The sequence below is a fragment of the Lactuca virosa genome, chromosome 3 (genome assembly GCF_052849685.1).
Source record: "Lactuca virosa cultivar CGN04683 chromosome 3, Lactuca_virosa_CGN04683_v6, whole genome shotgun sequence".
NCBI lineage: Eukaryota > Viridiplantae > Streptophyta > Magnoliopsida > Asterales > Asteraceae > Lactuca > Lactuca virosa.
The window spans coordinates 33514623-33531768 of NC_136428.1; the positions used below are offsets into that span (position 1 = coordinate 33514623).

The 17146-nt window shown below is 34.8% G+C and overlaps 1 protein-coding gene across 1 annotated transcript; it reads right to left on the reverse strand.

The window, feature by feature from the left end:
* Positions 1-10441: 10441 nt before the first annotated feature.
* On the reverse strand, positions 10442-13465 carry LOC145165438 (putative methyltransferase PMT17). The gene is made up of 7 exons (XM_079084178.1): positions 13123-13465; positions 12978-13028; positions 12205-12909; positions 11824-12034; positions 11415-11712; positions 10860-11327; positions 10442-10771 (listed from the first exon to the last, which is right to left on the reverse strand). The coding sequence occupies exons 3-7, from the start codon at positions 12901-12903 to the stop codon at positions 10540-10542; spliced, it is 1908 nt and encodes a 635-aa protein (XP_078940304.1). The 5' UTR covers positions 12904-12909; positions 12978-13028; positions 13123-13465; the 3' UTR covers positions 10442-10539.
* Positions 13466-17146: the final 3681 nt, after the last annotated feature.

Genomic DNA, 17146 nt, shown 5'->3' on the forward strand with positions numbered 1-17146 from the left:
AGTATATGTCAAAGCTAGTGGGAGCATAAGTGTTATGCTAATAATCATCATGTTAGTGGGAGCATGATAATTATTGTTAGTGTTGCAAGTTAGCAATGTTAATTATAGAAAACAAAAGTTTCAATTCGTGAGGCTGCAGGGATTGAAAAAGTTGTTTTGCTATAATTAAGGGAGAGGATATACTTCATTTCATTTCTAAAGGTTTAGATTGAGACCTTAATCATCCTTAGTCAAGAATATATATATGAATTTTATGTTGGATTGGTTCAACTTAAGGAAATTCTATATATTGCGTTCTCAAAATTCGATTATGATTACGGCATCCCTCTTCATAGTCAAATTTTGAAAACATGGAAATAAAAATATTGTAGCAAAAGACTGGTCTAGAATCATGTCTTTATGTGAGACATCATGAATCGTGTACCATTTGCTTTGGGTACATGATCGATTGCATGTGCTATAATATTTGTCATTTCTAAATTTTTCCAAATGCCCAGAGGCATTAAGAAGGGAAAAAGTCTAGAATTGGATATGACTAAAATGATTAAGCAATTGCCGAGGACAATCTGAGGTTTACCAAAGATTGGTTGCTCAGGGACAGTTGGAAGTATAGTGCTAATTTTGGAAGGACCATATTGACATATTCTGAAAAGAAGCATCTCTTGTTCAGAAGTGATAGTCAAAATGAGAATATGGAGTTGTCTCCATATGTGGAAGTTATCTGTGTAATATTAGAAAACTTAATGCAAGAAGCATGTCCAAAGCAATGTACTTTGAATATGAGACTTAGTTTCCATGGAGTTGATCTCCATTGGAATACCTTATAATGACTGTTGACAAGTCTTTGTGCATAAATGACTTTGTACATATTCATTACAGGAGGGTCAGTGCATATAAGTTTAAAATCTAAACAGATTTCGATAAATGATAGGAATTTGAAATTCTCACATTTTTCGATAAGGATTTGGGAGTGTGAAATTAGAATCATTGAAATTATGTTCAATTGGTTTATTTCACAAAGTAAGGATCATAGACAAACATAGAGTGCATACTTGGTGTATGGCAAAGCTATTGTTTAGAAAAACATAGTGTACATGCTTGGAGCATGGGACAAATAGTGTTTTTAATTCAGGTATAAAGTTGATAAAACCGAAACAATGAAATAATGAGTAATCGGTATGGTGATAAATAAAAGTGGTCTATTTATATTCATAGGGTTTGATACAATATTTGATTCATTTATTCTTGTGATTCATTTTGCATGTTTTGACTTCCAGAATAAACTAGGTCATTCTTCCTGAATGACTAAGTTATTCAAACTATCCACAATCGGTCATATGTTGGAAGTAGATATGAATCAAGAATGTCATGTGTTGGATTGTAGAGGTCTAAGATGTTGGACAAAGTGGTGCTACAACACTCATGAGTGCTCATAAGTTCTGAGTATTGGATTCAACCCACGCTCATTTGAATCACTTCATGGATTTTATCACGAGTGATCATGAGACGATAATATCTTATATTCTTAAAACCTAGAGATATGAGTTGTTACTATGAGTTGGTTATACATTGATTGCACGAAAACGCATTGGTAACTCGATGTTATAAAACGTGCCTTTGTGTATGATTCAACAAGTAGTAGAACAAGCCATATGAGTCGAAGTTTATCCATTCCTTTTACCTTCGGGATAAAAGCGATATCTGTGGGCCCCTCGATGATTTAGCGATGACACATGTGAGTGCTTGGCCAAGCCAGGACTGATTTGATTTGTTCAATCAGTCAGTCATCATAAATCGAAAATCGGGAAACAACAAATGGACAGAGAGAATAATTATAATCCATGTCTCAGTCCATATGATATCTAGAATGGAGGAATATATGATCCCTTATCTAATGGACAAGTCATTGACAGAGGTCAGATTTCATTGACAAGATCAGAGTTCGACAGCGGCTTTAAGAGCTACGATTGCCAGTTGGTTTTTAAAGTCATACTCAATAATAGTTTTAGACTTATCCAAGTGGGAGACTATTGGATTAATGTCTAAGTCCATAACTATATTTGGTATGTACTTGACCCGACCCAGCATGGTCCATTTGGGTTGCACTTCACCGACACAATTTATATGGATAGTCTTTTGAGAATAGTATATTTATGATTTATATTAATATATTATAAGTTCTAATATATTAATATATAATCATATTATTTAATTAGTATTGATCAAGAATTAATTTATAACTAATTAAGTGATCAAAAGGAACTAATTAAATATGGACTCTTAGATATATATATATATATATATATATATATATATATATATATATATATATATATATATATATATATATATATATATATATATATATGTGTGTGTGTAGTGGGCCAAGTTCATTTAGGTTGGGCTAAGTCTTCATGGATAGTCCATGGAGCTTTAACCCATGGATCCTAGGAAATGAAAGGTCATGGGTATTAAGGTTTAACCCTAATCCTCCACACTATATAAAGGGTCTTATGGTTCATGAAATTATGCTAGTGGCTAGTGTGGATACACTAAAGAGGGCAATAACCGATTTCATAGTGTGAGCCAAGTATCCATATTCTCTAAAGGCTTTCCAAGGTGTTTTGGTGATTTGTGATTCCACTTGAGGCTTCCACACTATTGGGGCTAAGCTCTTAAAGCTTGAAGACATCAAGCTACATCAAAAGGTATGTCATCTAACTAGAACTTTGTAGTATAGGTGCTTCATAATATGCTAGTTAGTATGAAACCTTGGAATATTTAATATTTGCATGTATAATAGAGAAAACATAGATCCAAGGTTTATAGGGTTGCATGTACACCATAGGAGTGTTAGAATGCTGAAAACCTAACAATATTTAAGGAACTCGCTAAGCTTTGTGCTTACAGTTGTGGATTCGATATTTTGCAGGTACTCATCGGATTGCGAAGGCCTGACTGTACACACACATCAACAACTTTATGATTTGAGATTTCGCACTGTCTCCATTATAACTCTGATTTTTGAATAATGGTTTATGAACAAATGATTTATCCTGAATGTAACTTTATCAAAAATGGATGTTATATTACTTTAAAAATGGAAATTTTAGCCTGGGCTTTTGGGATGTTACAAATGTTATTGGTTCTTTGGATGTTGCTAAAAGGAGTTCCTCGTAATTTTGATCAACAAGTAATACATAGTCATTTTGGGGTCTTCTTGGAAATCCAGATAAGACGTAGTCATTTTGGAGTCGTCTTGGAAGCACATATTGTCTTTGAGGTCGTCGAAGGCTTGTCTCTTGATTGATAACTGTCTCTTGCTTAATGGGTTATGTTGTTTCGCTAGAGTCCATATCGTCTTGAATTGTAGCTTCTTATGTGCTTATCACTTCATCAACTTTACTTTTTCATGATATTGTGAATGATCCTGGAACTCCATTTCCGTTATCTATCAGTTTGTTCCACATCCAACCTTTTGAATCATCAAAAATAACACCACGACTTATCACAATCCTCTGATTTGTCTGGTTAAATAGTCCATAAGCCTTCGACCCTCGTTCTTTACCAAGATACACTAGCGTTCTTGATCTCGCATCTAGCTTCTTTAGATTGATGGGTTCTACTTTTGCATACACGAGACAACCAAATAGGCGTAACTCTTCAAGATTTGGTTTCTTAACCTTGAGTTTTTCGTAAGGCATTTGGTCAATAAGTACTCGATTATAGATACGATTAATGATATATGTCGAGTGGTGTACAACTTCTCCCTACAACTTATTTGGAACATTCGTTGCTTTGAGCATGCTTCTTGTCATTTCCGTGAGTGCTCAATTTCTTCATTTGACTACAACGTTTTGTTGAGGTGTATAGGTGCAGTGAGATCTCACTTAATACCTTTTTCTTCGCAGAACGTATTGAACTCGTGTGAGGTAAACTCGCCTTTACTTACTTGACCCAAAATCCGAGTCTAGAATCCTAGTCTAATTGTCCAAATTAATAATTGGTCCATAACCCTTAACTAGAATCCTTAACTAGAATCCTAGTCTAATTGTCCGACACTCAGGGTAAAAGACCATTTTAGCCTTTACTTACTTGACCCAAAATCCGAGGCCCAATCTAGTAGCACCAAAAAGCTCAATATGGGCCAAATCTCTAAAAGATTCCCAAAACCCATTATGGGCCCAAACACAAGAAGGCCTAGAGCCCAACAATGGCCTAAAGTTAGAAGGGTTGATGGCCCAGCAAGGCCCAAACTCCACTAGTCCGAAAATGGCCCAAAGTCGCAAAAGCCCAATCTAGACCTGGTACGCTCCGCGTACCAGACGTACGCCCGGCCTACTAGGTTGCATACGTGGTCGCGGACACGGGTACGAACACGCAGCGTACTCTTGAGTACGCCTATCGTACACACCTATTCAACACTTTTTACTTAAGTGCTTAATATTTGCATTCCAACATCCAAATCCTTACATTTAGCATTCTACTTTCAACAAATGGACCTAAACACATGCATGGTTGATCCACAACCATCAAGATGCTAACTTTATGGACTAGGGACCTTAGAAACATCAAGAGAAGCAACTCCTAACTTCTGGAGTGGAAGAAACCCACTAGATCTCATCCTAGGACCAAGGGGACCAAAAATTTATAAAGACTAGATCTAAGCATACAAGAAGCAGGTTCCAAGCTTTATACCTCAATGAAGCTAGAAATGATGTGAGAAATCTGGATCTACAAGTTCTCCTTTGATCAAAGCTCCTCCTTCCAATCTCTTCTTCTTCAATTCTCACCAACACACACTACAACACAAGGGGGTGAAATATCTTCCAGAGGGTCTAGGGTTTCGAAATGGGACTCAAAGGGCTACGGAGGCTGATAAATGAGAGGATCAAGGTTCATTAAGTTGTTTATATAGGGAACAAACCCTAAAAATTAGGGGTTTCCCCTTAAGAGAGTACGCCTAGCGTACTACCACGTACGCCCAGCATACGTGGATGCCTCCGCGTCCAACCCCTCAAGCCAGTACGCCCAGCGTACTCATAGCGTACGCCCAGCGTACCCGGCTAGGGACCAAAATCAAAGGAATTTACAATGAATGTTTTAGAAGTGAGATACCTAAATTGATAGTGTTACAATGTGAATACATACTAAGATGGGTGCCCATGTGAGCCTATCATTATATCCATAGGGGATTAGCCATTATGATGTATGATGACAGTGCATGATTTTATAAAATCCTTACTATGCACAAGTAGGATAACTACCCTTTGTATGGTGTTTGTGTGATGGTTCATGAATATATAGCCCACGATGTGGACTTCGGAGATATTTTGTGTAACGTCTGTGAGTTCGGGCTAAACGTTTAAAGGATAATAAATATAAATATTCATTTTATAATTAAAATCCTCGAATAGGATAATTGCAATAAATGAACAAGAATTCTTCAAACATAATATGTGTTTATATAAAGGTGATATATATATATATATATATATATATATATATATATATATATATATATATATATATATATATATATATATATATATAGGTTTAGGTTCTATGGAAAACAAAAAACCCTAAAAAAACCCTAAAAATCATTAAAATGCATAAAAAAATATTTAGAGATCACAAAACTTTTTTTGAATTTTTTTATCAAAAAATCGCAACTTTTAGGTCAAAATCGCTGAAAAAAAATTTTGAAATTTTTTTTTTTTTACAAAAAGAAAAAAAATTGATTTTTTATTTTTTTTTTCAGCAAAATTGTAAAAAATGCTGCGATTTTTTGATAAAAAAATTCAAAAAAAAGTTTTCTGATCTCTTGGTATTTTTTTCATGCATATTTATGATTTTTAGTGTTTTTTTAGGGTTTTTTTGTTTTCCAAATAACCTTTCCCTATATATATATATATATATATATATATATATATATATATATATATATATATATATATATATATATATATATAATGTACTTAAAGCTTGGGTAATGGTTATGGGTATATAATATTTGAATAAAAGCTTATTTGAAAGCTTAACAAAATGAAATAACTAAATATTTATAAATAAAAGTTTATCTGGAATAAATAATCTCAATAAAAATTTGTAGTAATCATCATTACGAACCCGTGAGTATAAAGAACACCAAAATCTAACTTCGTATGAAGAAAATATGATTTTTCAAAGTGTTGCTTTCGACACAATACAACCATATGTGTGTGTCATAAAATATGAAACAAGGATAGGTTACTTTTTATCCAAAGTAATATAAAGAATATTCAATGTCCTCTTAAATATGAACCTATCGATATGAAGAATGTCGAGGACGGAGCTCGTATGAAGAAGTTATAAATTTCGCAATGTCTTTTACAGTGTAACCTTTACAGGCTGTAAAATGAAAACAGAATGTGAATTAGCTGATGAAATCTAAATAAAAGTTCTATTACTCATCTATACGAAACCGGAGATATAAATAACGTCGAAAACGAAGCTTGTATGCGAAAGATACGATTTTTCGAAAATTCGAGAAATTACCTACGAAGGGCGACTTGGCACCATAGGAACATGACACGTGGCACACCAGAGACCACTTCCCCTACCAACCAGGTAATGATGTGGCCCAAGAATAACATGACATGTGGCACTATAGGAACGTGACACATGGCGCAACAGGAGCTGACACATTAGTAGGCTGATTTTACTATAAATTGGTCGTTTTTCGCTTTATTTTTTACTCGTTTTCACTCCGTTTTCTCGGAAACTTTTCCCGCACCCCAAGACCTGAATCTCTAAGTTTATGAGCATCTTAGCGAAGCACCACGGCGATGGAAGGCCAGATAATTAAGTTTTCAGCATCGAAGTTCTGCCCACAGAATTTTTTGATTTTCGCTAGAAAACCCTGTAAGTTGAGCTACACTTCTACGCTTTTAAGTGTAACTTATACTAAATTCATTTTCATTATTATGAACCTATAAATTAGATTTATCATAAATTCTGATTATAATATTGATAGATCTACTTACGGGAGTGATGTCTAGGCAAGATAGTAGTGAGATATTTTAAATGGATTTTCCAAACAATATATTTTTATACCAAACGAATCCTACCTTCCATATGGTCTTATGGTCATTCCTTATCTGATAGAACTAGGTATTCTTTTGGATTATTGAAGAATCTGGAAATAGTTAATATAAGCTGGAAATAGTTAATATAAGCTTATAAACACAAACGAATAGTAAGACTTAGTAATATTCATATTTATGTCGTTTAAAAATGAAAATTTTAAGTTAGTAGAGGAGATAACTTTCTCATGAGTCTTCCACCTCAATCACGTGAGTACATAGTTACTTTCATGAACAATATTTTAATACAAGTATTTATTAAAAATATCCCTTGTATTGCGAGTATGTAGTTACTGTCGTGAGCATGATTTTAATAAAAGTATTAAATAACAGTTATAAGCTTATATGTGAATTAAATTCTTATTATCTGGGATACATGTTAAATGTATATTTGGTAATACTACAAAACATACATTGTGCAAGCCAGATATGGTTATATATGTGCTAAAACTATTCCTGGTAATACTACTTGATAATCTTAATGGAAGTATTATTACTTAAGAAAATTAAATGTATATTGAATACTTACTATTTTGTGTTAAATGTATACATGTATTATGATAATATTTCATGAACGAGAATTTGTATTGGAACTTGATTACATGTATTGTGGTCTTGTCTTATTATAAACTAAGACTTATATACGATATTTAGTTCAAAGTAAGGCCCTTTTTTTTACCTCTTATTGCCTCTTAATAAGAGGTAGATCTGAATCTTTACAATTCAGAGCGTTTGTTTAGCTCTTATACTCACATATTAATCTTAAAAATACATCTGACCGAATAAGTGTTGGGAGGAAGTCTGAAAGGAAAAAAATTATACGCTTGTCCTCCATTCTCCCAATACCCTTCCATCGTTTGCTCTCCTCCATCGATGCCTCCACCATCGACGACGAACATCGACGCCTACCATAACCATCAATGCCTTCCACCATCATCGACCCCTCCACCATCGATGCCTCCTACCGCCATCATCCTCCCTGCCTCCGGCGATCTCCTCCCATCAGTAGCCACAATGGAAGAAACATACATCACTATACTGTTTCCCTCTGCTACGCTCCTCCTTCCCAGCCACCGGTGAAGCTCTCCTCCTTCCACACAACCAATGATGCTTCCTTAGAAACAAAATTCCTCTCTTTAGCCGCTCAAGTAGCTCGACATTGAAGCCCTAGATTGATTACCTCACAATTCAACAGAAACAGGTTAGGCCCATGGTTGTCTTTCTCATACGATTAACTTCATGTGTATCTTATTTTGATTGAACGAAAATTTCATCATGTATCTCAGTTGCGATATGTTTCTATAAACTTGATAATTATTCAAAAGAAATTTGAATCATGTGTTGATGGTGTGACTCATTGAAGTTAGCAGCAATCTATTAAAGCAATTTGTACAAGCTTTGTTGGGTCATTGGATTACCATTAATAGTTAAGCATGTTGGTAACTAATGTTTTTTGTTTATGAAATATGCATAACTGGTAGATGGATATGAATGTTTTGATAACTTTTTGAAGCTGAACCATATTTAAATTGACAACTGATGATATTTCACCCAAGAAAGTGATGATGTTAGAAGTACCATAATCAAATTGACCTCTTTTCAATAGCCAGTGTTATGCATTATCATTTTTAGTTGTTGTTTGATAATTAGACATCATATGATGTATCCTTTGTTTGGTTGATATAGTTGTTTGATAATAAGCGATGTCTACAAAAGGAGGATGATAATAGACATGAACAATACTAGGTCTACAAAGGGAGGGTGTCGAGATTTATGGACAATGGTTGTTTTTTTTTCGGCTTCATGATCATGATATTAAGGGTAAAGAAGGTTTAGTTCATGTCTCACAAATGACTACAACTACAAAAAGAATCGTGAATGCAAAAGATGTTGTCAAAAGAGATCAAGAGGTTTTTGTGAAAGTAATTTCAATATCAGGTAAAAATGGAACACAGATCAGAACATATATGTACTAGTTATTAGAGCAACAACGGAACACATTTATTAGTTTTGATGTTGTTTTAGTTAATATTGGTGTTGTTCTTATGAATTTTGATGTTTTTATGAGTTTTGATGCTATTTTGGTGAAATTGATGGTGTTGAAAAAAAATAGTTAAAAGGTAAAATGGTTATTTTATTTTTATAGTACTGTACTTCCTATTTCTACCTAATTAGAATGATAGAATTGGTTATAGTTTTTAAAATATGATGTGTTAATTTCAGAGGTTCCAACTAAACAGTATGTTAAGGGTGTGTGTGAGATTGCAATGGAGAGTAGTGCTCTATTCTCTGATACTATTGTGTGTTGGGGTGCGGGTTACGTACCAGAGTATTGTACTAGTATTCCTTCGCTTTTAGACAGCCAGAAATGGTGTTTCTATATCAGACAACTAGTAAAGGTATGTCTGGTGACCTGTCGGAATAAGATGGCAACTACTGGCTAAACAGTCTTGTGGAATGCTAATAGACTCATAGTTTCTACGTGTTAATGAATTATGATTATCCAGGGAAAAGGATTGTATGTTCATTCGTGTACTATATCCCCCTCATGGTTGCTTATTGACTTTCTCTACCAAGGAATCCTCGAAGCAGATTAGTCTACTCATTTCTTACACTGATCCATCAGGTTAGATCTCAAGGGATCATTTTTATAGGATCAGTGAGAAACGATGGGATGGGTAACTAAGGATAAAGGGTATAATGACTTATAGATATTTATGTTGTATGATATATTTATATTGCTTGGTAACAGTTGGATTTGCAGGTTTGTTAATTATAGATTATTATCATAATAAGATTGTGGGATTGAAAACCCTATGTGTCTCACCATGTTCCCAAATCTGACTCACTCAAATTTATATGCATCATAGGTAGTGATGTTAAGGCTACTATAACTTGATTAGGATGTTGAGTAATTAAAAGAAAACCTCCAATAGTATCCACGACCGATAGGTCTTTACGTTGTAACTCATGTTGTGTATTGATTATGACATCCTTAGGGTTTTGAGAAGACGAAAGCTTGTGTGGTGAGCTTGAACAAATGTTGTTGACAACGAATAATCGTATAAAAATAGGTAAATAACGAATAGGAGTCCAACTAAGAAAACAAATTGAATCTCAATCACTCCATTTCTTTTCAATATTCATATTTTCATCATATTTCATATTTTAACCATAAACCATATCACAATTGCAAACTGAGCCAAATTAATATGCGCATTAACTATTTTTGCCCTGGCCCATATTGGAAAATTCTCATGTTCCCACCATTTTTCCTACCAATTAGACGTTCTAAGCACCAAAACAAACTAGACAGATGGAAAAAACAAATTCAAATCAACTTAAATTACACTTCCTACCTACAAAGAATACACATTAGAGACCAGTTACATACCCTTTCTATTCAGATTTAGCATCATGCATGTTGCTCGTCTTTATCTTCACCAGTCCAGTAGCTCTTAAAAGCAACCAGAATCTTTTCCGTCGCAAATTGTCCACTTTCCTGGTCAACGTTCTTCGTATTCCATCTCATACGTTGTGCTATCTTTTCAATCTTCTCAATCACATCAGCCTCATCTCTGAACACAACAGTCCCTTCAGGCCGCAAGATTCTATCCATTTCCAATAGAATATCCGTTATGTCACACCTATATTATAATCATTAACGACCATGATCACATAACCATCATTAATTATAACCAAAAAAACATGCAAAAAGATCGTCTTTCATTATACCTATCTTGATATATGCTGAACACTCCACCTGCATGGATTAAATCGTATGTTCGTGGGTAAGTTGAGAACGCCTCACACCAGTCATGATACACCCCGATGAATCCTCGTTCATAAACAACCCCTAATGTGTCAGGCTGTGAGTTCACGGGAACCACGTTCATTACCCAAACGGGATATTTCATCATAGCTGCTGCAAATCCCCCGATGTAAGCATTCATGTCCATTATATTACGATATCGCCCTTGAGATAAAGCACCAAATATGCTTTTATAGTGTGAAACCCGCTCTTCCCAAAGCTTATTATCCTCTTGAAATTTCTCCGCTGTGATACCTGTTACCCAGTTGTTGCTGATTCTGGGAGGAACAACCGATGCCCGTTCCGGCCATTTCTCGAGGGCCCCACCGGAAACTTCATCCCAGCTGGTTACCTCCGGCATGGGTGTAATGCAACCTTGGAGTTCTTTGTACCTTAAAAAGGTTTTAAATATGTTAAAAAAGATTGTTATGCATGAATGTTGCAAAGGGAAAATAGCTAGGGAGTTGTGGAGTACGTACCAAGCTTCATCGGGATTGCCTGATTTGCACATATGTGGCTTGTGATGTGACTTTCGGCTTTTGATACAGTCAATATGGTTGATCGGTTTTTGCCACACGGCAAGATCATCTTTTTCTATGACTTTTTTCCAACAAAGTCGTTTGGCAACATCCTCAATACCATCTTGTTCGTATTTCAAATCTTCTTTACTTCTTTCCCAACCACGCCAGTATTGCTTCCACCGGATAGGAGGTCCGGAAAGGATCCAGTAACCGCCGGGCCTTAAAATTCTATCCACTTCGATCAAATATAGTCCATCTATAAATCAATGGTAAAGTAAAATGACTTCTTTATTTAGTGGGAAACCAATATAAAAATGAATTCTTTAGTGGGATACTCTAGCTGTGTATATAAATTATAAAACCTTACCGTATTTACTCCATGGAATTAGGCAGCGAGAACAATGAGCCATGTCGAATGCTCTAGCGGGGTAAGGAAGTCTCTGTGATCCCATTATGCCAAGAACAGCAGGAACTCCACGTTCTAATGCAAACCATACTTGAGCTTCATGTGTATCCCTTGGTGCAAAAGACATCGCTATTATGTCCCTCTTGAGCAGATATGCGCCCCAGCTTGCAACCTTGACATAACGAGCATATAAGCCTCATCGTTACACTCATACTGGGTTTTAGCAACAGATTATTGACGGATTTTATTTGGATTCTGTCGCTAAATTCAAGCTAATTAATTTGATGTACGTAAGTAAGAAGTTGAAAATCAGAAGAATGGAAGCTAAAAGCAAAAACTTACTCCACACCCAGTATCAATTGCAGTCCGGATGGTTCCATTAGTGAGAGGGATGAGTTCATTGATATCATCAATGTAAGCATCAGCTCCACGAGGGAACATAGTACCACCTCCTGGAAATTTAAACCTGTCACCTTCAACTTTAATCCAGTTTTGCAGGTCTTTCTCAATGCTAAGCTCTTTGTGAGGAATGTTGTTGAACCAGGCATAATCTCGACTCTGCGGCCATTTGAAGGGGAGCTTGTACTTTGGTGGTGCAGGTATTAGGCAATGGAGGAGTTCATCTTTACTGGGACAATGTCTCTCTCTGTATTTCAACATATCTCGATCGAACTTCCTTCCTCTATCTCTGTCTTGACATGGAGTGTATTCACTGAAGGACATACTGCATGCTGGGAACTTCTGTATCTCTTGCGTATCTTCCATCACTAACTGATGATGGCTTTCGAAATCCAAGAACGCAGATGATGATGATGATGGTGATGATGATGATGAAGATGAATCAGGGGCTTCTTTCGATGCGTTTTCACATCCAGCTCTGTTGAGGAATTCGGTGTGGGTTGTAGGGGAGATACTGCTCTGCCAAGCTCCCAATACGTAGAAGAAAATGCAGAGTGCACTCAAGGCTAAGATCCACGTCAGATTATTCTTCCTTGCTTCTAACTGGTTATATTTTGGTGATCCGCCATGTTCCTTGGCCATTCTAACCTAAAAGAACACAGACAAGAATTTGGTATCGACTAATAAGTGAAAAAGATAGAACAATATGATGTTACCGTATTGATTCGGTATCTATCTACAGCAACATTTTCCGATCAATAATTTCCCTGCAAAACATCGTCGTCACCATCTTTTCTGATCATATTGTGAGGCCAGGAAAACTGAGTGGATGAAAGAGTTCTAGAAATGTAGAGATGATACCTGAAAGTGTAGTGAATTCTGTTCATATATAACTGGATGTCACGAAAGACCATATGCGCTGATAGACGATTTAGATTCCTGAGTTTGCTTCGTGTTGCAGTTGTTGGACTTAAACTCATCAGTACTCAGATTATATTTCAGAAATAAGGAATTTAGCTACAATGATGATGTCTGAAGTTAATTTGTTTGGAGTCTAGGATTGGATTTGAGGTAAATCTGGTCCACACATAAGCAGCAGAGAGAACAAGATCCAATGAACACGGATCCCTTCCAAAGATAGAAGAAAGAAAGGTTTAGAGACAAAGTCTTTAGACCTTATCATCGCTCCCATTTTCCATCCAGTTGTTACAAGTGTCAAGATGCCTTGTGTTTTGACCTCCATGGAAGAAGTTACTCCTATGGTAAATTACATAAAACTTTCATGGATTTGGTCATGCAAATTTAGTCAAACTCAAATGTTCCTGCTTGACTTCATATTACAACATTTTGGGTTAAATCCAAAACAAGACTGGTTAGAGTTAGAACGAAGGAAAGGTTTGGTTTAGCAGCTTCAAGTGGCGAGCATACCTGGCCATACTTTGACAATTGTTTTCCAAAAACATCTAGAAATTGTTTTAAAAAACACCAAAATTTTGATATACAAAAAGTGAAACTTCAGTCGATATATTAACGATTGAACTATTGTTTTATTTTTCTTAATAAAAAGATATCAAATATCGATAATTATTTATGGAAAAACAAGAATTTAATTAGTTAGTAACCTCTTTTAGATAAAATCATGATTTTTTTGAATAAAAAAATACAAAGAATTAAATTATATTATAATCTTATATATATATATATATATATATATATATAAATGCAAAAAAGTTGCGAAAACACGAGAACCAATCAGAAGATGACATATCATTAATCTTTATTATTTTTAATATATCATTTAACTTATTTATAAAGGATATAAATGTCAATTAACTAACTTTGCAATCCACGTTTACAATATCTGCATACTTAAAATAACTACATATTAAAAAACTGCAAACATATTAACAGTTACGATGAATCGACTATTCAATTAATCAAAATCTTGATGAATCGATAGTTTCCTCTTACAAAAATATTACTGAAAGTTAAAAGAGGAATATGCAAGAACATAATCTTACATCGACAACTGATTATCATAATTATGCAATTGGAAAATCAGGATGTACATTAAACGATGATGATGCAGGCAAGTATTCAATGTATTTATTAAATTTCACTTATTTATAAAGGGTATCGATGTCAATTTAAGAGCTTTTCAATCAGAGTGGATTAGATTTGATAACTGATCGTTTAATTAAATTGAATTCATTTTCGTTAATCAAAATCAAACATTTATAGGTTGCTTTGATGCAAATAATTTGCATACTTATATGAATCGAAGATTCAATTAATCAACATATTGATGAATCGATACTTTGATCTTACAAATAAAAAATTATAATAAGTTCGATAATTACAATTTCAAAGTTGTATATTTTTCATTCCTTTCTAATTTCAAGGAAAAAAGGCCAATGTACTTTCGTTAGTCACTATCTTTTTTATTCATTTTTGTCTTTTTTTCGTTTTTTTTTTTGGAAAATTTGCCATAAATTTAATATAATACATGACAAAAAGGGCAATTTGGACCATTTTGCACCTCATCATACTTTTATGTTATACAAAGTTGAAATATTTTCATCCTTTAATAACTCCGACGACAAAAATGGTAATGTAAAACAAGCAATGTACTTTTGTAAAAGGGCATAATCGTCAATTTGCTAAAAAATTAATAGAATACATGACAAAAAGGACAATTTGGTCCATTTTGCCCATGCATCATACTTTTATGTTGTACAACTCTTATAACTTAAAAGTTTTTTTTTTCATATATTTATCATACTTTTATTTTATACAAATTTGAATTATTTTCATTTTTTTCTAATTCCAAGGACAAAAAGTGCAATGTACTTTCGTTATTCATTTTTTGTTTTTTTTTTTTGGGGGGGTTTTTTCAGAATTTGTTTATTTTAAGGTAAATTTACAAAACTACCATTCATTTTCTTTCATTTATGTATAAATCCCTTTAAATGAAAAAAAAAAAGCAATGTACTTTTGTAAAAGGGCGTAATCGCCCTTATTTATTCATTTTTTTCACTATTTTTTATTCATTTGTTTTTTTGTTTTTTTTTTGTCAATTTGCTATAAATTTAATAGAATACATGACAAAAAGGGCAATTTGATCCATTTTGCACCTGATCATACTTTTATGTTGTAAAACTCTTAAAACATAATTTTTTTTCATATATTTATCATACTTTTATGTTATACAAAGTTGAAATATTTTCATTCTTGTTAGGTCTAATTGTGTTGCGTCATGGGCTTATGTTTTGTATCCGGATTGAGCCTGTCCATCCGTGATTAGCTAGTAGGGTTAGACTATAAATAATGCATGCATGTATGCATTAAAAGGTTAACGTTTGTGATTATTATCGTATTAGTTTGTAACCCTAAACACCTCTACAGTCGAAGTTCTTAATCGAGCTCTTCTGAGGTGTTAAAGCATTAATCATACGACACATTCAAAGCCATTCTTGTGTTCATAATTACGTTCTTAATTGTTTGTCTGCATAGAATCTATCGATCCTAATTGAACTTTGTTTCAACACTTGGTATCAGAGCAGGAAACTGTGTGATCAATACACATTCCTTCTGTATTCAGAATTCTTTAGGGTTTCTGCTTTTATCGTATAAATAGAAGTCGTCTTCTTCATATCGAAGGCAATTATGTTTATTATAAAACCCTAATCTCAAGTTTACAGGTCTGATTCTAGCAGCTCACCATGTCTCACGAAGATTCGCAAACAAATCCCATCAACATCTCAAACAGCATTGGATCCACTACCAGGATTCCCATTCTTTACACTCAAGACTATGAAGTATGGGCGCATCACTTTGAAGATTACGTGGTTGGATCTGAAGACAATGGCTATCTCATCTGGGAGGCTATCACGCTTGGGCCGTTTGTTCACTCAGGAACGAACACAACAGTTAAGTCCCCAAAGGAATATAACAAGCTGGTGGCGGATGTAGAGAAGATGCCACAGGATGAGAAAGACAAGTTGCTGTGTAATGTGAAGGCCATGAGAATGATCAGATTCGCCTTGCAATTTGACACTTTTCGGTTGGTTGGTTCATGCACGACGGCCAAAGAAATCTGGGATAGGTTGAAAGAACTTTATTCAACCGATGAAGATCTAGAACACTCCATTCAAACCTTGCTGCTGTCAGAATTTGGAGTTTTCGAACAGAAACCAGAAGAAAAACTCATACAAACTTTCGATCGGTTCAATCATCTCCTAAGTAAGATGATCAAGCATGGAATAGAAAGAAAGTTGATCGAGCAGAAGGTGACCTTCATGAACGGTCTGAGACCAGAATGGATGGCTGTGGTTTCAACCGTGAAAGCACATGAACAGTTTAAATTTTACTCACTAGCGAAACTTGTGGGAATACTTAAGTCCCATGAGAGTGTAGTAACCAAAGAAGCGAAGGTAGTTTCTGGTGTGGGATCATTGGCCCTTGTCTCAAAAGGAAAAAGCATTGCACAAGAAGAAGAAGAAGAGTCTGATATGTATGAGTGTGACCTTACAAGCGAGGAGTATGCTATGATGGTCACCAATCCAAAGAAGTTTGCACGAAGAAAATTTCCTGTCAACAAGAACCGAAACTGGCAGGGAAGTTACAGTTCTGAGAAGGTGAAGGATGAAGCGAAAATTTCTTCTCAAAAGGATGAAGACAAGAAGGAGAGCAAGCTTGCAGGAGACTCTGGGTTCGACTGCAATTACTGTCACGGCAAGAACCATTTTGCCAAAGATTGCATGCTAAGGAAAATGGCTGAGAAAAGAGATGGTGAAGATGATGAGGCGTACTACATGCGCAAGTTGGAAGAGATCAAGAAAAAGAAGGTGACTAACAGTTCTATGAATGCCTTGATTGTGCAGGA